This window comes from Dipteris shenzhenensis, chromosome 1, assembly GCF_047967505.1.
Source record: "Dipteris shenzhenensis isolate YYH24624 ecotype China chromosome 1, Dip_SZ_1.0, whole genome shotgun sequence".
In the NCBI taxonomy this organism is placed as follows: domain Eukaryota; kingdom Viridiplantae; phylum Streptophyta; class Polypodiopsida; order Gleicheniales; family Dipteridaceae; genus Dipteris; species Dipteris shenzhenensis.
In genome coordinates, this window is record NC_141596.1 from 44,494,076 (window position 1) to 44,517,563 (window position 23,488).

The 23,488-nt window shown below is 47.4% G+C and overlaps 1 protein-coding gene across 1 annotated transcript in view; it reads left to right on the plus strand.

The window, feature by feature from the left end:
* SFR6 (sensitive to freezing 6) overlaps nt 1-23,488 on the plus strand; it is a 196,533-nt gene that overhangs the window by 64,851 nt on the left and 108,194 nt on the right. The window contains exons 7-8 of the mRNA XM_087375370.1: nt 21,412-22,062; nt 22,506-23,097. Of these exons, the coding sequence (XP_087231496.1) occupies nt 21,412-22,062; nt 22,506-23,097 (1,243 nt within the window). The remainder of the gene's footprint in view (nt 1-21,411; nt 22,063-22,505; nt 23,098-23,488) is intronic.

Below are 23,488 nucleotides of genomic sequence, written 5' to 3' on the forward strand. Positions count from 1 at the left end.
CTTATCCTATGACCCATATACCTACCATTCAATGCACTCTAATGCACCCTTTCCCTTTCCTATTGCCCCTAGGACCTAGACACGTGTGTGCACATCTTTATTACTAATCATTGGCCAATGTTACATAGTTTTGACGGTACTATTTGCACCGCTTGATTGATCATAAATACAAACATATAACCGCACCATCAAATTGGCGCCTAACAATAATAAGGTTCTAATGACTATTAATTAACTAAATAATCATTTCTCTTGTCATGACACTCCCTCCTGCTTGAATGAGCAGAAGTCCTCGTTTGGATTATTGCTTGTCTCTTCCTCTTACGTGCACTTTCTCTTGTTACCTCTGCCATTGCATCGCCTCTTTGTAATCTGCGAGTATTTGTGGAAAATTTGTAAAGAACTCTTCTTCCATTCATTGTGCATCCTTAGCTGGCTGGTTTTTAAACTTCAGTAAATCCATATATCTCTTCTTTCCACGAGTACTCTCCTCTTTATGGTACACGATCTGTTCCGGAGTAAGAACTTCAGTCCCATCTTCAAGTTCAGGTTCTTCTTGATGCTGAGTATCCAAAAACACAAAAGTATCGCCATGGTATCTCTTCAAATTGCTCACATGAAAGATGTTCTTCATACGCCAGTGGGCTGGTAACTTCAGCTCATACGCTCTGGATCCTTCTTCTGGATATAAAGCTGCTGAAGTCTGAAATGGACCATAAAACTTCGGTGCTAGCTTGACATGTTTTGTACTTCCTCTCACTGACTTGATTCTTCTTTTATCAATCTTCAATAAAACCCAATCACATGGCTACACATATGGCACGTCCCGGAAATAAGTATCCATCCACGATGGAATAAGCCTCTAAATCTCCGACCTCATTACGTCGAATCTTCCCATAAATGTGAGCGAAGTGCTTGAATATATTCAGCCCATTTGGTTGCCCAAAAGATTGAATATATTGAGCCCATTTGATTTGCCTTGAAGAGACAATAGGTTGAGAAAACAAGTGCTTGATACTTTGATGGTCAGTCTTAATCTTGAAAGCAGAACCATATAAATAGTGCTTCCATAACTTTAGAGCATGAATGACTGCCAATAACTCCTTCTCATATGTGATATATTTCAATTCAGCCCCTTGAAGTTTTCTACTCTCATAAGCAATGGGATGCCCTCCTTGCATCAACACTGCCCCAATCGAGGTACCAGTCGCATCCGTACAGACAACAAAGAACTCTTTGTCCATGTCCGGAAGTGTTAACACTGTTGCAGTCACGAATGTTCTGTTAAGCTCCTCAAAAGCTACTTGGTGAACCTCTCCCCACTCATACAAGGAATGCTTCTTCAACAAATCTGTTAGTGGGGAAGCAAGACGTGCAAAATTCTTAATGAATCTGCGATAATAACTACACATCCCTAGGAAGGATCTCAGCTCATGTATGTTTTTGGGTATTGGCCATTCAATTATGGCCTTGACCTTTTTAGGGTCAACCCGAATTCCCTCAGCAGACACAATGTGTCCCAAATACTCTATTTCTGTCTTGAAGAACTCACTCTTCTTGGTATTTAGGAACAATCGATCCTTCCTTAGGAGCTCCATCACCTTAGCAAGGTCATCCTTATGCTCTTCCTCATTCTGGCTGAACACTAAAATGTCGTCAAAAAAGACTATGACAAATTTTCCCAAGTAGGGTCGCAAAACCCTTCTCATTAGCCTACTAGGAGTGGCTAGAGCATTAGTTAGGCCAAAAGGCATGACCAAAAACTCATAATGTCCAGTGAGAGTGCGAAAAGCAGTCTTATGTTCATCCCCAGCTTTCATACGAAGTTGATGATAACTAGATTTCAAATCCAATTTGCTAAAAACTTTAGCACCTTTAAGCATATCCAATAAATCATCCACTCTTGGAATCGGATAATGGTTCTTAATCGTAAGTTTATTTAAAGCAAGGTAATCTATACACATACGATATGATTCATCCTTCTTGTTAACCAATAATACAGGTGCTCCAAATGGAGAAGTGCTTGGTCGAATCAGGCCTTTTTGCAACAGATCTTCAATTTGTTTTTCTACCTCCTCCATTTCTATCCTGTTCATCCTGTATGGGGCTCTACATGGAGGAGAAGCTCCTGGCTCTAAGTCTATGGCATGATCATCTTCTCTCTCCATAGGCAATTCGAATGAGTCATCTCTTGAAAATCGATCCTCATAAGCTCTAAGGAACTCATTTCTCTTCCGATCTTCTTTTGAGATATGAAGATCTCGTGAATCCCGTATATACACAAGATTACAATCTACCCCTCTTTTTACCAATCTTTTCGCTTGGGTAGGAGTAATCAATGGAATTGTATACATGTCTTGATCCCCTACGATCCTTATGTACAAAGCAACAATGATGAGTATGAGGATGAATAGTAGGGTTAAAATCATACCACCATGGTTTACCTAGAATCATGTCAACGTCTTGTAAAGGGGCTACTAGAAAATCCCTTCGATCTCTATATTTTTGTATACGAAAAGGAATATTCCGTACTATGGATGTGTCTTCTTCATTGTGTTCCCTAAAAGCTCCTGAAAGCGACATGTTTTTTATAGGTTCTGGTTTAAGATGGAGTAATTTTGCCAATCTATCACTTACTAAGTCATAATTACATCCATCATCTAGGAGAACCACTATTCTCTGTGCATTCACGAATCCATACACCTTAAAAAGATCATGAGGCCCAAAGGTATTGGCTGAATGGACAATAGTCACAGTAGATTTCGAGGGTGACAAGGTAGAAGCCTCACCCTCCTGCTTGGATCCCTTGGCTTTCCCTTTCACTGAATTCGTCTTGGCAATCTTAGCCAAGAGAACGGGACACTTATGCCATACGTGCCCTGGCTTATGTTTCTTACACCCGAAACATTTTCCTTCCTTCATCAACTTCCTCTTCTCCTCGTCAGTCATAGAAGGAAATGGCACCCATCCAGGACGTGATTGGCTATTCACGTTCCTTACAAGAGCTTTACCCTTCCCTTTTTTATTCTTAAACCGGTTTGGTTTCCTAAAAGTGGGTATATTGTTGGTCTTAGATGATGACCCATACTCCTTATTGAAGGGTTTACGAGGATTCAATTTTCTCTCGGCTATTTCAGACAACTTAGTGAGGTCCTTAAGCGTGGTCGGGTTAAACATTTTAACCTCGTACCTTACTTTTGGGCTTAAAGCTGCTAAATACTTCTTTCTCCTATCTTCCTCACTCTTTTCGAGTAACTCTAGAGAGAGTTTCCAAAATCTGGCTGTAAAATCTGCATTACTCTCATTATCGAATTGCCTAAACCTCTCCCAAGGAAAGGTTAGGTTCTCTTCATGCCTCGGTTGTTAGAATTATAGATATAATTCAGCAGTGACCAATGTAATTTAATAAGCTAGTTAGGGGCACTTTTCCCTCTTTAAGAGGTTTTTTCCCCTAACCGCAGTTAGTTCACTAACTATGGTTAGTGACTACTAAGGTTTTGTCACTACGACAAAACCTTATCTCTCACTCATTGAGTTGTACTCTACACACTCTTCTATTGCAACTCAGCTTTCGGCTTCCAAGCTTTCAGCTCTCACTCTCTTGCTGTCTCTCACTGCCCATTTTCTCACATTTGGTATCAGAGCATTTGATCCCGCTCCCTGCTTCTTCCGTGTTCAGCTCCAGCCTATAGCTTGCCGTACTGCTCCAGCTGCATCCGTACCTTCCGTTCATGCAGACTCGAAATTCGTACCGTACCTGCTCGTCGTACATCGCGTACCGTACCTATCATAACTTACCTGCGTAAGTACCGTAACATCCGTACATCGCGTCCGTATCGTACCGTACCTGTCGTACCATACCGTCCGTACAGCTCGCAGAGGTTGTCCGTACATCACGTCCGTACTTTGCCGTACCAGTCGTACAGCTCGCTGTCTTCGTCCGTACCAGCACATGCGTCATCCGTACTGTCAGCCGTATAGTACTTCCTTACTGTCAGCCGTACAGTACTTCCGTACAGCAGGTAGTCCTTTGATTTCGTACAGCAGAACCTCGCAGGTGATCTTTGGCAGGCGCATTTTGCAGACAGCCATTGTTTGGCTCAGTTTTTTGGGAGTACATTTGGGGCATTTTGTTTGTTGCAGACACTGCAATCATTTTGTAGCTTCGGAGCTACACTTGGAGCAAACATTGCAGATTTGGTCTGAAATTTGGGGCTTTCTGCTGAAATTGCAAAATTTGGGGCTTTCAGTACTTCTGCCCCTATCTGGTTGCAATTTAAAGCTCGAAATTTGGGGCTTTCAGTTCTGCAGTACAATTTCTTGAAGAAATTTGGGGATTTTGTAATTACACTGCAATCTCGCAGTGAAATTTGGGGCTTTTGCAAACAGAGCGCAATTCTTGCAACATTTTGGGCTTTTGATCAATTTGCCCCTTTCCGGTTGCAATTTCAGGCCTATTTTGGGGCTTTTGTGTTGGGAGAGCAATTTCTGGAGTTTTCAGTTCATACTGCCTTTCTTGGAGTGTTTTGCAGCACTTTTGGCATTTTGGAGAGTTTTTGATGCTTGGACAGATTTCTGACAGTGCAAGTACAGAAATCTGAGTTGCATTTACAGCAAGTACTTGGCTGTGTTTTTTTTTTGGGAGTTGTGCATTTCATTCCCAGTAAGGGAATTCAGTTTTGTATCTACTTAAATCTCTTTCTCAGATATGGCCCAGCAAAATCAGAATGACTTCCAGTTCGGTGGTCTTTCACAGGAAGACAAGTTGGATGGTACCAACTACTCCCTCTGGAGTTTTATGGTACGCAATATTCTGATTTCTCGCAATTTATGGGATTATGTGAATGGGGGTGAGATCCGACCAGCAGGTATGGCACCTAATACCCCTCCTCAGCAAGGAGGTGGAAGAGGTCGTGCACAAGGGGCAGCTGCAGAACAAGTTGTTGGTGCAGCTATAGCCACTACTGCAGAGCAGAAGAGATGGGATTCACGGGATGCCTTAGCTTTGTCATGCATCTCTCTTTCAGTGAAAAGATTTATCATTCCGCATATCCGGTCGAGTAAGACCTCCAAGGCAGCGTGGGATATTTTAGAAAGCATGTATGCAGCCCGGAATGATGCAAGGGTATCTTTCTTGAAAAGAGAGTTAAGTAATACACATATGGAAGAGGGTGACTCCATGTCAGTCCACCTCACAAAGCTTCAGGATCTCAGAGAGCAATTGTTAAATATAGATGAAATTATTCCTGATTCAGAGATGATTACAACCACTCTGAATTCTCTTCCTGAGTCTTATCTCAGCTTTCATACCTCGCTGAACTTATCATTGAGGGGGGGTGCAAATCCTCTCACTTTTCATGAGTTGATAGGACTTCTGCTTCAGGAAGAGCAGACCAGGAAAAACTTGGCTTCACGTGCAGGTGAACAAGCCATGCTCTCAAAGTTTAAATAAAAAACAAAGGGACAGGCAAAGACATCAGTAAATCAGCCTTCCAGTGGGTCAGGACAGCCTTCACAAAAGGCTAAAAATGATGCAAGTAAGCCCAAGAAGAAGGGTTTTTGTCACTACTGCAAAAAGCCAGGTCATCACATTGCAGAATGCAGGAAAAGGCTTGCAAAAGAGAAGAAAAACAGCTCCGGTATGGCTGTTTCAGATTCAGCTCCTCATGCATCTGACAGTGGGGATGCTGCAGCCAACTTTGTTGGACAGGATTATGCCTTTTTATCTTGCATTTCAGATTCTAGGCTGGCTGCTCCAGATGCTCGGGATAGTACAGCCACTTGCAGTGATGATACATATGCATTTTTGACTTGCAGTTATGACTCTTCTACGGATGCATTTGCTTTCAGTGTCAATGAAACACTGAACACTTGGTATTTTGACAGCGGTGCATCCAAGCACATCACTTCTAGGAAGTGTCTTTTTACTTCCTTGCATCCACCTCCCGTTGGTAAGAAAGTCACTTGTGCCAACAACTCATCATATTTAGTGCGTGGCACAGGAGATGTTGAGCTCACTGCCATTGATGGCTCAATTTTCAGACTTTCAGATGTCTTATATGTGCCTGGTATAACCAAAAATCTTCTTTCAGTGTCCACTCTTAACAGAGCTGGATTTCAGGTCATCTTTGAGGATGACAAATGTGCTGTCCGAGACAGGGAAGATGACTATGCCTTAAGGTTATCTGGTACTCTGTTGCGTGGGCTTTTTCAGCTGGATCTTTTTGAGAAAAGAGCAGCCCATGCTCTTGAGTTTCTACCCCTACAGCTGCCATGCAGAATGCAGAATTATGGCATGCCCGATATGGCCACATGCATTACAACAGCTTGATGACACTTCAGAAGTATTCCATTGTCTTGCATTGCCACCTCTTGAGATACCTCCACCACATGCCTGTGAAGGGTGCATTTTGGGCAAGATGCATTGATTTCCCTTCAAGAAGGATGGTTTAGTTAAAGCTGTCCGCAAATTACCGCTTATACACAGTGATGTCTGTGGTCCCATGAGGACTTCATCATTGGGCGGTCATCTCTACTTCGTTACATTTATTGATGATTACTCCAATTTCACTTGGGTTTTTGGGCTGAAACGCAAATCAGAAGTATTCACGGTGTTTAAACACTTTTCAGCCATGGTTGAAAATGAAACGGGACTCAAGATACAGACATTGCGCACAGATAGAGGTGGGGAATACTTGTCTGCAGAATTTGATGCTTTTCTGAAAGGCAAAGGTATTGTGCATCAGCTCACAGTCACAGGCTGACCCCTCAGCAAAATGGCAAAGCTGAGAGGAAAAATAGAACTCTCATGGAGATGGACAAATGTATGCCGAAAAGCAAACACATGCCTCACAAATTCTGGCTTAAGGGTTTGATGTGTGCCAATTACATTTTGAATCGGGCTCCCACTAAGGCTTTAAAAACAAAAACTCCTTATGAGGTCTGGAATGATAGAAAGCCTTTAGTGGATCAGTTCCGAGTCTTTGGATGCCTTGCTTATGCTCATGTGCCAGTTGAATTTAGACACAAGTTGTCAGATAAAGCCATCAAGTGCATATTTGTTGGGTACAGTGCAGAAAGCAAGGGGTACCGTCTCTACAATCCTGCTACACGCAAGATCAAGATCTAATATTTTCTGAAAATTCAGCTCACACTCAGGCTAAATTTCAAATGCCTTCGTCTTCAGAGGATGTCTTTGAGGGGTTGCTACCCATTGCCTTGGGTTCCCCTGCTGATTTTTCTGATGCAAATCAGAATTTACAGCAACCTCCAAATGCTTTAGTTCCGCCACAGGATGTCTTGGCCCCTCCACAGGCAGTGGAACATGCAAGAAATTGCAGACATACATGCAGCAAAAACAGTCCCAAACTGGCTGTTACAGACTCTCAGGGAGAGTAAAATTGATGCTCCGTTACTTGGCAGGACTCGCAGTGCAGCAAGGCACATGGAAGGTGCTAATTCAGTGGAATCAGCATATGCAGGTACTCTTCTTGATGAGGAGGAACCTGCCACATTCGAAGAGGCAAAGGACAATGTGCATTGGATGAATGCCATGCACGATGAGTTGCAGTCCATTGCAAAAAATCAGACTTGGGATGTGGGTAAACATGCCATTGGCACACGATGGGTTTTCAAGGTCAAACGGAAGCCAGATGGCTCCATTGACAGATGTAAGGCAATGCTGGTTGCTAAAGGCTATGCTCAGAAAAAGGGCATAGATTATGAGGAGACATTCGCTCCTACATCCCGGATGACCACCATCCGATCAGTTATTGCAATGGCTGCACATTTTGAGTGGAATGTTCATTAGTTGGACATAAAAACAGCCTTCTTAAATGGGGACTTGCTGGAAGAGGTGTATGTCAAACAACCTCCGGGCTTTGAAATTACAGCAAATGCACTTCAAGTATGCAAGCTCAACAAAGCTTTATATGGGCTGAAACAGGCCCCTCGTGCATGGTATGCCAAGATCCATGCCTTTTTGACCAGCAAGGGGCTGCACAATAGTCCTACTGAGAGCACCCTCTACATCAAGATGGATGGGGGGGAAATTTTAGTCATCCTTCTTTATGTCGATGACTTACTGCTCACAGGGTCCAATGAAGACAAAATTGCAGATTTCAAAGCTGATTTGCAGACCAACTTTGACATGTCAGATTTGGGGCTGCTTCACTTTTATTTGGGGATCCAGTTCTCTCATGAGAGACGTGGCACTGTTATGTCTCAATCCAAGTATGTTCAAAAACTCTTGGACAGATTTAACATGCATGATTGTAAGCCCATAGCCACTCCCATGGAGCCGGGGCTGAAACTCACAATGCATGATGCAGGAGAATTAGTTGATGCCACACTTTACAGTCAGGCTGTTGGATGCCTCATATATCTCTGCAACACTAGACTTGATATTCAGTTTGCAGTATCTCAAGTGAGCAGGTACATGCACATCCCAAAAACTATGCATTGGCAGGCAGTTAAGCGCATCTTCCGTTATTTGCAGGGCACGAAGTCTTTTGGCTTGCTATTTCCCAGGGGGGGTGACTTGCAGATGCATGCCCACAGTGATTCAGATTGGGCTGGTGATTATGACACTAGGCAGTCCACTAGTGGCAATTGTTTCTTTTTGGGTAAATCTTGCATTTCCTGGCTGAGCAAGAAACAATCTACAGTGGCTACCTCATCATGTGAAGCTGAGTACAGGGCAGCTTTCAGAGCAACAGTTGAATGTGTCTGGCTGCGACGTCTATTTGCTGATCTTCATCTGTCTTTGGATGGTCCTTCTCCAATTCTCATTGATAGTCAGAGTGCCATTGCAGTGGCAAAGAATCTAGTGTTTCATGCTCGCACGAAGCACATTGAGGTTCACTATCACTACGTTAGAGAGAAGTTGCATGCAGGAGAGATCAGTATGATCTTTGTGTCCACACATGACAACGTTGCAGATATTTTCACCAAAGCACTACCACGTGAAAAGTTTGAGGCATTTCGCAGTGCCCTGAACTTATATCCGTTTGGTGATTGATCAGCCTTGTACATGACATTGGCACTGCAGGGGGATGTTAGAATTATAGATATAATTCAGCAGTGACCAATGTAATTTAATAAGCTAGTTAGGGGCACTTTTCCCTCTTTAAGAGGTTTTTCCCCCTAACCGTAGTTAGTTCACTAACTATGGTTAGTGACTACTAAGGTTTTGTCACTAGGACAAAACCTTATCTCACTCATTGAGTTGTACTCTACACACTCTTCTATTGCAACTCAGCTTTCAGCTTCCAAGCTTTCATCTCTCACTCTTTTGCTCTCTCTCACTGTCCATTTTCTCACATCGGTGGCATGAAAGTGGCTTTCAAATGCTCCACGAATTTAGCCCATTCATGAATAGGCTCTTTTCCTGTCTGTGACAAGGACCACCACATTAGAGCATGCTTCTATAGATGCAATGTGGCAAGAGCAAGCTTATCTTGCTCGGTCTTGTGTTGATGGCCAAAGTATAGCTCAAAATGGCGAATCCAATTGAGGATTTTGTCAGCCTTCTTTGCCCCATCATATTTGGGGAACTCAATTCTCTCTCGTGCTTGGAATTTGGACCTCTTAGAAGGGGTACTCAACTCTTCATCCCCGAAGTTTAAAGTCCTCTTAGTCCCTAATGACAGTGATACTCTCTCATCCTCAGTGTCGGAATCAATGGAAGAATTAGACGGGGGGGAGGAGTTCTCAGAGGAGGAAGTTTACATGATGGGGGTGTCTCCGACCCCGCCACCTGCAGAAACGGTAACAGCTAGTCCTCAATAGCTTGAATCTATGCTTTCCCCAGACCTCACTCCAAGTGAGAAAGATGAGTTCCTAGAAATGTTCAAAGATTTCCCTGACCTCTTCGCAACTAGCTACCACCACCTTCTCCATGTGATTGCCATAGAGCACAAGATAGAGCTGAAGCCTGATGCGAAGCCTGTGGCTCAGAAGTATCGGAGATTAGGGCCCCTACAGATCGATGCTTTGTGCGCAAAGCATACAAATTATATGATTCCGTCAACCGCAAGGTCATTATCTCTAGAGATGTAATCTTTGATGAAATGTGTGCAATGCATGCATAATTTGAATGCCGATTGGCCCTCCAATGGGGAAGAGCGCCCTCGTGAGAGTACTTGTTTCTTTTTCGACCTACATGCAAGGTGGGAGAGAGATGACGGATGATTGCAATGTGGTAGAGAGAATGCTACATGAGATTTCCAATGAAAGGGTGATACCCTTTCATTAATGTCCCTTGAGATCACTGAAGTTCCATCTTCCCATTTACACCTACCCTTATCCTATGACCCATGCACCTACCATTCAATGCATTCTAATGCACCCTTTCCCTTTCCTATTGCCCCTAGGACCTAGACACGTGTATGCACATCTTTATTACTAATCATTGGTCAATGTTACATAGTTTTGGAGGTACTATTTACACCGCTTGATCGATCATAAATTCAAACATATAACCGCACCATCAAATTGGCGCCTAACAATAATAAGGTTCTAATGACTATTAATTAACTAAATAATCATTTCTCTTGTCATGACAGATGCTTGTTAGGCTTCATAGCGCTTAGGAAAATAACCCTTCCTAGTACCTGCAACAATTAATTAAAGCGCACCACCATGGCACCTATTATTTGTTAGCGCTTTGCATGCAAATAATACACTGTGGACTAATTCTAGTCACGGTGGGCGTCCCCATTGAACACGTGCACACATAACAAATATATAAATATATTTATTATTTGGTTGACCGGAGTCAACGCTCTTGATCATAATTAAGGGTCTTTGACCAAGGGTTGAGGCGCCTTAACTATAGCCAAGTCTCTCCAACCGAAGTTGGCACATCTTGGGTAACCGCAGTTAACCTTCTTGGTATAAACCAAGTCTTCCTGATCGAAATCAGGCTCACTTGACCGAAGTGAAGTATCTTTGACCGTAGTCATTTCTTTGACCAATAGAAAAACTCTTTTGACCATAATTAACCTAGATGGAGAACTCTTTAATTATGATCGCATTATCACATCTAGCTTCGTGTTCTTTAATCTCTGCTTGAATATCAGACTTACTTGCTTTGGTGTCGACTTCCACAGTCACTTGCTTCTTAGCAGTTTGTACTTCAATGTGAACAAGACCTTTGACTGTAGAGACTAGCTGCGGAGTAGGGGGGGAAATCCTTACAAGATTTTACAGCCTCTTCAATCATTGCCTGCTTATCAGGCCCTTCTAGAATATCAAGTCGAGCCTTTACTTTTACCAGTTCCAATCGTAGCTCTCTCACTACCTACTGCGGATAAACAATCAGATCTTGTTGCCCAAGGATGGGTCGTTTTGAGCCTTCTTGTTGGTAATTTTGTGCATATATAGAGGGTGTCATGGCTGCAACTGTAGAGTACCGAGTCCTGATGGAGGTCGAAGGGGGACTTGGAGAGGGTAGGCCAATCCACAATTGGCTGTCTATTGAACCCCCTAGCTTAACCTAACTCCCGGGTTGGGTTGGGGATTTAGCCCAACTCAAGGTTAGGGTTAGCGTGTTTGTTGCTAGCTGAGGTAACTGCTGGCTGAGGCAAAGGGCTGACAGGCTGCGCGGAGAGGTACGGACGGAGAGGTATGGGGAGGTACGTGTTGTTGATGGAGAGGTACGGGCTGCTGATGGGTTGTACGGAGAGGTACGGGCTGCTGATGGGCTGGTACGGGCTACTGACGGAGAGGTGCGGGCTGTTGTACGGAGGGTTACGGACCTGCTGTACGGGGGGGAGAGAGAGAGAGAGAGAGATGTATTAACGTCTACGGGAGGCCTCGTGGGCCTATGAGAAAGAAAGAAAGAAAGAAAGTTTAAAGTCTTCGGGAGACCGTGAAGGTCTATGAGACTAAAGATAACTGATACAATGAGCATAACGGTGGTGGTCTCAAAACGGGCCAACCAACCGTTTCTACAAAAAAGAGGTTATGAAGGACTATGTGTCTAGTCCTGATACAAAAAATATGTGTCTACCTCCAGATGATACAAAGAAGAAGAAGGGGGGGGGCACAGAAAAGTGGGGCAGAGGGGGGAGATACAGTAGTATACATGTGCAGGTGGTGATCGTCAGAGACCAATCATAGAGGGGCTGTCAAATGGGAAGTCAGAAAAAACCCTGCGATAGATAATTGGCCTCTGACGTCACTCGGCCTAGTCGAGCTCGATCGTCGGGGGCGGCGGGTGGCCCTGTGGATGAGGGCAACGGTAACCCCAGTGGGGCGGGCCGAGAGCAGAGACGAGATGTCATGGACCTGGATGTGTGAGTCTGTCCGCTGACGCAGCTGTCGTGACTTTGGCTCTCGCTCACGTCCGCGTCGTCGGCTAGACTGAGAAGAGGTATCCTGTGGCTGAAAGAAGTCAGTGATAGGCCGCTGGGTGTCCTCACGCTGTGTGTGCTGCTCGTGTCGCCGTGCTCGGAGAGAAGTATCTCGGTAGCGGGTGATCTCATGTAAGAAAGCGGCAAGGCACCGCTAATTCGGGAATTGTAGCATGTGTGGGAGGGAGCCGAATCCGTTGCGGAAGAGGCAGTGGTATCGGCCTCGAATGGCATAATAGATAGGACATCTGAAAGCAAAATGCTCCTCCGACTCGATCTCCTGTAAGTTGCAAAGTGGGCAAAGGCGGTCCTCTCGTGGGATACCCTCTGCGCGTCCACTCTCGATCGGTAATCGGTGTGACGAGACCCTAAACTGAGCGAGGGAGATCCGGAGCGTATGTGGTAGATGAAGTTGTGTGTAACCCGGAGGTGTGATGAAGCCCTCCTGTGAGATCTGGAGGCAGTGTCGGCGGTAGAAGTTGAGCTTCACAGGAAGCTCGGAGTGAAGAAACCATGTCCGCCAGGTGTGGAGCTGGAGCAGATTCGCCCGAATGAGCCGGTTGACCTCTTGGTCAGTGGGGGAGAGAGGAGATGGTGGAGCATCGAGGCTGTACTGAAAAGGAGGCAACCGGTCTAAGTCGAGGCCCAGCCGGGTGAACCAATTGGAAAGACGACTATACCAGCATCGCTGGTCCCCATCAACGGATAAGGCCATAGAGGAGGATAGGGCTAACCAAGGTAGGCGGAGGCGACCGTCAGCGGAGGAGCCAAAATCCCTGACTCTGTGGAGGTAGGTGATAGCTTGAAAAGCCGCATCAAGCTGTAGGGGTGAGGCGCCGAACTCTGCTAGAATGATCTGGTGTGGTACCGATGGTTTGCTACGGATCATCCGAGCAAACATCAGTATCTGCAGGCGCTCAACTCGACTCCCCACCAAGGGCTACCATACATGCCTGCTGGGCGGACCAAAGAAAAAAAAAGGAGAGACTTGGTCCGCGGGTCCTGGAAGTGGGAGTGGTAGCACTGTCGCTCCAGCCTGGCAAGAGCGGCTTATCCCCAGTTGATCCTGGCCTACATGGCCGGGCGCATCGTGAAGATCGGGCCTGAGAAGACAACGCCCGAGTATGTGTAGGAGTCAACTATCTCAACAAGGTCGCCGGCGAAGGGGAACTGCTCTCGGTGCATAGTGGGTCTGGAAGTGTTGAAGATCATCACCTTGGTTTTCCCAAGGTTGACCTTTAAGTCATGTGTATCACAGAAGGCCTGAAGTCCATCCAAGTGTCGCTGAAGACCAGTAGCAGAAGAGGATAGTAGTACTACATCGTCTGCGTATAGGAGAATCTGGATGGCAGTCTCCGCAAGAGAGCAGCCTGCACCTCCGAGTGTCCTGATGGTGGTCTCGAGCTCGTTGATGTAGAGGTCAAATAGAGTCGGTGACAAGGGACATCCTTGTTTGACTCCGATAGTGCTCGTGATCTCTGGGGTCCAGCTGGTGCCAATCCTGACGTGCCCCGTCACCCGCTTTAGAGAGCTACTACTGCCTAGATAATCGCCGAGTCGTAGCCTAACTCCTGCAGACGTCTGATGAGTCGGGCGCGGGGAACGGTGTCGAATGCCTTGCGGAAATCCACAAAGCAACAATATACTCTCTGTCTCCTGTGTCTGGCCTCCTCAATGATCCCTCTAAGTGTAAAAATGTGATCGTAAGTCGAGTGATCCGTTCTGAAGCCGGCCTGTCCGGATGCCCTGAGCCCCTGTATCTCTGCGCGAGCACTGACCTCGCCTTCTAACACTGATGCATAGATCTTGGACATAACATGTCCAACCATGATGGTCCTGTAATTCCCTGGATCCATGGGATCTCCTGCTTTGTGGATGGGTGTGATAGTGTTTAGGGTCCAGGCTCTGGGGAACCCGTGACAGACAGCTTCATTGAACAGCGTTGCCAGGATGGGGGCTAGAGTTTTGATGCCATAGGCAACAAACTCTGTGCATAGGCCCTCATGATCCTTAGCTCGACCGTTATGAAGCTTATGTGCTGCGTGGGTGACTCCCTGGGTTGTGAAGAGGATACAAGAATTGGGGCGGGGGGTGGCTAAGAGGTCGGGAGGGGGCTGATCAGGGATATCATAGAGTGTGCCTGCGTAGGTGTGCCAGAGGGAAGTGTCCGTGAGGGGGGAGGGGGATCGGCGTTCTAGGAATTTCCTCCAGAAATCCTTGGAGTTGCTACTAAACAGAATGTTCAGTAGCGTATCCTCATTCTGGCGCAGGAAGGCTAGCTTCTTGCGACGGACTAGTCGACGATAATCCCTGGTGAGACGTGGGTTGGCCCTAGCGTTTCGCTGGGTTCTGAGTCGGAGTGTGCGGCGTAATGCTTTGCACTCGTCATCATACCATCTGTTGCAAGGGGTAGAGCCAGCGGGTGGAGGGCGGGTGGACCGGGCGGTGGAAGGAAAGATGTGGCGGGCTGCATTGTGAAGGGAGTGGGTGATAAGGGTGGCTCAGTGATCTAGAGAGGGTATGGTGCCTATGTGTCTGAGGAGGGAGGCTAGGTGGGCTGAGTAATCAGGTGAGAGGTTATGATCGAAGTGTATATTATGATAGGTAGTATAGTGCGGGGTGTGGCTGGGAGGGGCTCGGGACGCAAGTATATGAAAGAAAAGGTAAGTGTGATCGGCTCCTGGGGGTGAGGGTGTAGTGCGGAAGTCAGTGATCTATGGGGCTAAAGCAGGAGATCCCAAAATATAGTCGACGACACTGGCTCCTCCGCCATGTGGGAAACATGTGAAACCAGAGGAGGCAGGCCACCGATCTAGTCCATTGTAGATGACCAGATCATGTATACGTCCAAGGTCCAAAAGAGCCTGCCCATACCCAATAACGGGAGCGCGACTGTCAGCCGAGGAGCGAGGGAAGCCCGAGTCCTCTGTGTCCATCTCAGGTAATAGGACCGGATCTGAGTGGAAATCCAGGAGTGATGTCTGACGTGCACCTGTCCTTGCGTTGAAATCCCCGACTAGGAGGACCTCTCCGCGTCTGGAGAACTCCACAATGTCTGAGTAGAGATCTAGATGGGGGGATACCCCCGTATCCTCGCGAAGCATCCGTGCGAAATGTGACGTCTCAGGAGGAAAATAGCAGACTGCAATAAAGAGGTCGCGTGTGGAGGGGCATCGGAATCGGAGCCATAGGTAATGGGCATGGGCATCCCATCTAACCACGGATGTCAAGCTCGTGAGCGCTGAGCGAAGGAGTACTGCAACTCCGCCTGACCCTCGGACCCCCCCGGTATATCTGGTCTCCTCACGGAATACTGACTCCCAGGTATAGCCATTGACCAAGGGGAGAGGGCGCTCGGGGCTCTCATGTGTCTCTGTATAGAAAGCGATGTCGCGTCCAGTGTATGACTCTGAGAAGTTCCCAGGGTCATACGAGAGGGTACCATTACAGTTCCATACGGTGCATGCCAAGGGTACTGTGTGCTGAGTCTGAGTCTCATAGACCATGTCTCCCTATTGGGGGGGGGAGTCTGCTACCATGTCTGGAGTACCTGGTGGGGCTCGGCGGCGGGGGCCAACTAACAGGCGGCCATCTCGGACGACAGCCCACTTCCCCTCCTGACGGGCTACATCTCGCTGCTGAAGCAGGGTGCGCCGCTCTTCCACCTGCATAGGTGTGAGATCCTCATCCATGAAGATAGTAGGGTGGTCCCATAGTGTAGCACGCTGCCTGAGAGCTGCAAGTCGAGCCTGAGTATCCCTGAATCGGATGATGAGTGGCTGTGGGCGCGTGGGATCCCGTCCTGTGTGCCATGCATGCTCGATCCCATGCTCGACGAGGCCAAGGGTAGAGGTCACAAAAGCAGTCGTGTCCGCTAAGGGGGTGAGTGAATCTGGGCGGGGGATACCTCGTACTCGGATGTTGAGAGCCTTACTGGCCCTCTGTTCCTGCTCGGCGATGGTGGCTGAGACTGCTGCTTTGGGTGCCCGTCTCGCAACGTCCACCCATTTGGTAGTCTCCGCAATAGCAGTCTGGATAGTAGCGATCCGCTCCTCTACCTCTGGTGTAGTGCGCGGGGCCGCTGTGACTGTAGCAGTGAGAGAGACAACCTCCTGACGGAAAAGAGTGATCTCCTGGCGCATGCTCTGAATAAGCTGGTCTTGTGCTACGGTGTGATCCCGTAGTCGATGTAGCTCCGCAAAGATGTAATCTATCGTCTCAGGTGGGACCCGGGGGGGTGCGAACTGGGACATGGCGTATGGCTGTGGAGGCGTGGGCGATAGGCTAGCTGTATATGGCAGAGGAGTGGAGAAAGGCTGCTGGGTGAGGGGAAGGGGGGACATAAGAGTGGTGGAGACAGAAGGAAGCTGTGTGGGGGGTGAGGGACTGTGACCCTCTCCTGTGGGGGGCAGGTTGAGTGGTACAGTGGTGGGGGGGGCAGTGATTGGAGTAGAGATGATGGCTACGGGAGAAGGAACTGCATTGGTGTCCATTGCACCCTATGTTTTCAGGGCTGGTTGGCTGTCAATTGCTAATCCACTCGTGGAGATGCGCTTTGTGATCTCTCCCACAATTGGCTTCGGAGACTGTTCGGGTTTGTGGGCCATTGTAGGACTTGTTCAAGTGCACGATTTCCAGGGGAGGCAGATCTTGTGCAGCATTGCTGTAGGGATGCGTAGGCCTGCGCAAGGCCAGTGGCAAGCCAATGCTTGCAGCAGACAAGGGCCCTCAGACCACGGGAAGGCTGCGGGAGGGTGTGGGGCAGAGGCTACGGGAGGGGGGGTGGTGCAGAGGTTGCGGGAGGGGGGGGAGTAGAGTGGAGCTACGGGAGGGGGGGGGCAGAGTGGAGCTACGGGAGGGGGGCAGAGTAGAGCTACAGGAGAGGGGGGGGCTGAGCGACGAGGGAGGGGGAGGCTGAGCGACGAGGGGGAGGGGGCTGAGCGACGGGGGGGGGGGGGGGCTGAGCGACGAGGGGGGGGGAGGGGGCTGAGTGGCGAGGGGGGGGGGGCTGAGCGGCGAGAGAGGGGGAGGCTGAGCGACAAGGGAGGGTGCTGAGCGGCGGTGAGGGGGAGGGGGCTGAGCGGCGGTGAGGGGGAGGGGGCTGAGCGGCGGTGAGGGGAGGGGGCTGAGCGGCGAGGGGAGGAGAGACGACGAGGGGAGGAGCGAGGGGAGCGGCGAGGGAGGGGAGCGACGAGCGAGGGGAGCGGCGAGGGAGAGCGACGAGGGGGGGCGGCGAGGGAGGGAGCGACGAGGGAGAACGGCGAGGGGGCGGCGAGGGGGCGTCGAGGGAGGGTAGTGGGAGGGAGGGTAGCGGGAGGGAGGGTAGCAGCGGGAGGGAGGGTAGAGGGAGAGCGGCGAGGGGGCGTCGAGGGAGGGGGCGGCGAGGGGGCGTCGAGGGAGGGTAGCGGGAGGGAGGGTAGCTGCGGGAGGGAGGGGGCGGCGAGGGAGGGTAGCGGGAGGGAGGGTAGCAGCGGGAGGGAGGGGGCGGCGAGAGAGAGAGAGAGAGACGGGGGGTAGAGGCGGGGGTAGGGAGCGGGTAGAGGAGAGGGGTGTAGAGGCGGGGGGGAGGGTAGTGGCGAAGGAGGGGTAGAGGCGGGGGGAGGGTGTAGAGGCGGGGGAGAGAAAATGCAGAACCCAAAAGGTAACTCATACAAGCCACTAAGGGCTGAAGCAAAGGGCTCACTAAGGCCCTTGCTGAAAGCTAAAGTGCAAAGCTAGTGAACAACATAGTAACCATGGCAACCTCTGTCTCCCTGATGTGCAGTCTCCATATGATCTAACCTGGTGTAGATATGTGATGCTCTGAAAGGTTGCATCTAGCTGGAGTGGAGAAGCACCAAGCTCGGCCTGAATGATGTGATGTGGCTTGAATGATGTGATGTGGTACAGACGGTTTCCCCCGGATCATCCGTGAGAGCATGAGGATCTACAAGCGCTCCACCCGTGTCAACTCTATCTCTGACATGTCAGGCCCCCAACAAGGGCTGTCATACATACCGGCTGGTCAGACCAAGGAGTCGAAGAGAAGAGCCTTGGTCCGAGGGTCCTGGAAGTGGGAGTGAAAGCACTGTCTCTCTAGCCGAGCCAGTGAGGCGTATCCCCTGCTCAGTCTGGCGTGCATCGCTAGTCTCATCGTGAAGATCGGGCAGGAGAAGATGACCCCTAAGTAAGTGTATGAGGATACGATCTCAACTGGTGACCCACCCAAAGTAAAAGTAAACTGCTTCCGTTGCATGTTTGCTCGAGAGGTGTTAAAGATCATGACCTTGGTCTTGCCAGGGTTGACCTCCAAATCATGGGATAAACAAAAATCCTGCAGTGCATCCAGGTGTCGCTGGAGCCCCTCGGGTGTGGACGACAAGAGTATGGCACTCCCAGAAAAAACATGAAGAATCTGCAATCCTAAATTCGTGTATAGTCTCTGCAAAGCACCTCTGGTGGTTCAATGCTTGGTGGTTTATCAGTTCATTGGGAAAGGCTTCTATCAAGCGTCAATTAAGAATATGGCGAGAGGGAGTGGTTGGTAATTACAGAGGTAATCTGGTGTATGCCATACCTTGGAGTGCGGATTTCACTCCTGAGGGGGATTTATAATCAGAATGCCCAGTATGGATTCAATTTCCTAACATTAATGAGCTTCTCGTCGTTGAGCTGGAGAAGATTGCCTCGCTCCTTGGGAGAGTGTTATACGTGCCACCAGTTTAGGTAAAAAAATCTTCCCTCGAGAGTTTGTCCCTTGTGGGATAGGAGGAAGGACCCTCCTGAAGGCTTGGAGTTGCTACTTCCAAATGGGTGGAATGCGTTTGTGGAAGTGCGCTTTAGTAACTTTCTTGAAGCCTGTTATTTGTGTAGATCATTATGCCACTTTGTGCAGGATTTTCCAACTTGACATGCAGAAGTATATGATGTTTGGATGCAAGAGAAAACGAGGAAGGACAGTCTGCATGAAGGAGTTCTGGTCATGTCGAACACCATTGCTCAGGGAAATGCTTCATAATCAACTTCTAAGGGAATACATGGAAGAGCGAGCAGTAGATCTTCCGAGAACTAAATGTGAGCAAACTAATAAAGATGGTAGCAAAGGCAATGGTAATCAATTACCAAGAGAGGGAAGGATCTTGTTTCTGGATTGGTGGAAAGTGCTCTTGATAGAGCCCAGGCAAATGAGAAGAGCCTCGAGCTAGTGAAGGTGGTATGGCGGAGAGGTCTAAAAAAGTGGAGTCTATTCGTGTTGCCAAAAACAAGGCTTAGAAGGGTAGCTTTGTGAATATTAGAGGCATATGTCCGGCTTGGAAGAAAATATATGTTAAAAAGCTTGTTCGTCAAAAGAATCCATCGGTGCTGGTTTTGCAGGAGCTTAAAGTAGGTAAAGCGGGGCTTGATGATTGGATGGTGCTGTGTTACCACCATGTGTTTTGCAATTGTCCGTTCAATGGTAGAGGAGGTATGGCTCTCTTGGTGTCGGCAAAGTACTTTGTTGTTTCTATTGTAAAGGACAATGCAAGTGAATACTTGGTGGTCGAGTTAGAAACTCAAGGCCATAAGTTCTTTGTTGCTTCTATGTATGCCCCGAGTCTTCCTCACAAAGGCTTCCAATGAAGCTGAGTTTCTACAGAGATTACTGTCTTCGCATTTCGGAGGAGGGATTCATCACATCACCGGGGTACACTGAGCTTCATATGCCTCACTCACTACGGATCTGCATCGGACCATTTCGGGTATCATCACACCGCATCCGCATAGAGAGCCGCAGAGCAGAGGGGATTCCTAGGGAGCATCGCTTATGCATATTGTGCGACTGTTAGGAGGTTGAGTCGGAGGAGCATTTTATTTTCAGGTGCCCAGTGTACTACGAGATCCGAGGTTGCTACCACTGCCTCTTCAGAGACCGGCTCCGGGCTCCTTTCCAGATTCCTCGCCTACCCAGATCAGACCAAGTACTTGCCCAGGCCACATATATCCAGGTAACCTAGTGGCTCTGTGATGAGATGTGAGGAGCTCTCATATCTGTGTCTGTCGAGCTGTCTCTCGACGCGGTGGAGGGCGTGGTCTCCTCGATCTCTGTATCCGATGGGCTACGTGGAGGGTGACGCCTCGTCTTTGGCGGTCACCTCTGAGGAGGGTTGAAATAGATTGGACCTCGATAGTGCGTGCTCTGGTCCCTCTCCATGTCACATGTGGAGTGCGTGTCTCTCGTCTGGCAGCATCGTGGTGGAGACTCCCACTGCTGGCATCGTGGTGTCGACTTCACTGCTAGTCCATGATGCTCTCATCTCATCAAGCTCCTCTTCCTCAGCCTCACCGGTGGCTGACTCAGTTGCATAGAGAGAGAGAAAGAAAGAAAGAAAGAAAGAAAGTTTATCAAAGTCTTTGGAAGACCAATGGGTCTATGAGACTGTGAAAAAACTGGTACAAACAAGTTGTGGTGGTGGAGCTATTAAACAAGCATCCACACCAATGCAAAATGCAAAAAATGCAGAATGGTAGTACTAAGTCCTAAGTACAACATAGTCATGTCGGTAGTCGACTGTATATCAATCTCATCATTATCATCATCATCAGGACATCGAGGTGGATGAGGCAATGGGGGCATGAAGTTTAATAAGCATTAGGTTTACGGAAGAGATTCCAGAAATCTTTTGAGACCCAGATGGCAGTTTATGCTTTGGTACTTGATGAGCACATAAGTGTAGCTTTGCTTTCTAAGTTATTGTTTTAACTTTTCTTTTCTTAGTTACTCATAAATTTGTCTAAACTTGCTTACTAACTCCCTTCTTTCCTTTGCTCTTTTACTTGTTTTAGATGTTCTTTTTCAATGAAAAGACTTCTATAAAGTACCAGCTTGGAAAACGGATAGAAGTGTACTTCAACATTAAGATTAGGCATCTCTCTTGCTTGTGTGAGTCTAATGGTTGATATTAATTAGGTCGCCATGTATAGATTGAATGTCCTAAGAATATGGTTATGAACTGCACATTTTTATGAAGGTTTTGCCAGGTTTAAAGGCATGCAGACTTGTGGATTTTTAACAAGAAAATGGCATGAATTTGTGCAGCTCGATGGCCCAATTTTCTTTGTATTTGCTCGATATTTACTTCAGGATCCATCCAGCTGCATTGGTGTCAGTGGCCTCCATCACAATTATCATCACCAGAAAAATGGTTTTCTACGAGCAAAGGTGTCCTGGGGGCGGGACCAAGTGGTATGCTATCCGCTGATGCAATTGTAAGTGAGACAGGTGCGTTACATGTTGCTGGAGTTCCTATTGGAAATCCATCAACTGTTGTCATATGGGAGATCAGTCCATTCTATGGGGATAATAGTCAAGGGAACAACCATCAAAGCCCATCGAAATTTGGGATGGGCAATCACTCATCGCCTTCAGTGTTTAATGCTGCTTCCTGCCCGGGAATTGCTCCACTGCCTGCATTTTTACTAACTTGGCATGAAGGTTTAGGCTTTGATTTGAAGCAGGGTTCAGACCCTTCTAACATAGATGGGAAAACATATGCTGATGTAAGACCTCGGCAACCCCATATAGATATCGAAAATGAAGATGGCCCAATCCTGCAGTGCTCACCGGTATCTAATTTGTCTGCATATGTGGCTCCTGAAACAACAACAGCTGGATGGGGTTCAGGAGTTGGTGCTGTTGCTTTTGATCCATCAAAAGGAGGTTCAGTCTTGGTGCTCTTGATAACGGAGGGTAGGTCATTTGGTTTTTCCTTTCGTCTTTACCAAATCCTGAATTTCAGTATATTCAACCTTTCCTAGTTTCACCTTAGCTATTTTTAAAAAAGCGTATAATATTTCTAACAGCATCCCAACAGCATATTTCTAAGCATGTATGCTGTTGTATCAAGAAAGGTTTGCGCTCTTTTTTTGAAAAAAGTAGACTGGGCTGAAACTCTATGTTTTTTGATAAGCATCAGACAAGCCTTTGCAAATGGATTATATTTGCTTGTTGGAAGAAAATCTAGTGAATGAGCAGATAGTTTGATCTTCTCATTATGTCATAACCGTCAGTTGACTTTCTGTATGTTGTGCTTGACGGTGCAATTTGCTTCGTTCCGAATTTATAAAGATTTATTTTGTGCTTCTAACTGGTCCTCCAAGTATCTTATTAAAATGATTGCAAGCTGATTACAGGCCATTATTTTTCACCGACTTATCCTGATGAGAGGTCTTCCATCACGGGATTTAGAGTGCAACGCTGGGAGAGTTCACAGCAAAAAGTGGCTATACATCCACTGTTTGAACCTGCTGCCACAAGCTATTCTGGTTCATCACCTCCCACAACAACAATGTGGAAGGCCACTGCAGAGAAATTCATCCCAGCTATTAAAAGTTTCACAGGGGAAGAAACAGCTGCAGGCGATTCTGGTGCTAGTAACGAATCACGTTGGCAGTTGGCAGCAGATCGACCAAGCACTGTTAGACCTCGTTCAAAGCTGACGTTTTCAGCCCATGGAGCAGAATTGTCTGCAGCTACTCCTTTTGGAGATGTTCATATTTACTGTGGTTCTAGTCTTACTCCTATGGACAGCTATTGTATTAGAATGGGCCTTTTGTGTGCTGCTCCCGCCTTTTCACCAACTGGGTGCTGTTTGAGTACAGTTTGGCATGACCGTAAGAGGGATTGCAGTGCCTTGAAAATAATTCGGGTTAATCCACCAGCAGTTCCTGGTGTGCAAGCAACCAGCACTTCTACTACAGCTTGGGAACGTGGCTTAGCTGATAGGTAGACTCTTCACTTGCTTTCAATATTTAGTTATAGTTACAGAAGAATACTGATAACAAATTTGGGTTCAAAGCAAAGATGTGTTAATTGGAATTGAATCTGGAATGAATGCAATGGCAATATCCCTTTAAGATTTTCCAAGGGGTTAATGATTTATCATTTCTAAACCCCTTTAAGATTGTCGAAGGGGTTTCAAAGGGTTAATAATTAGTCATTTATGAACCCCAAAGTAACAAACGTCATCATTTGAACAAACAAGCATTTGGAGCATCCTCATGGTACAAGCTTTATGAGGTCTCAGGTCAAGGAGAGCCTACATTGGCTTGGTTTAGACCTGTTCCATCTTCGTCTTCAATGCTAGGGTTGGTTGCCTTGATTTGTGCTAGAGTCT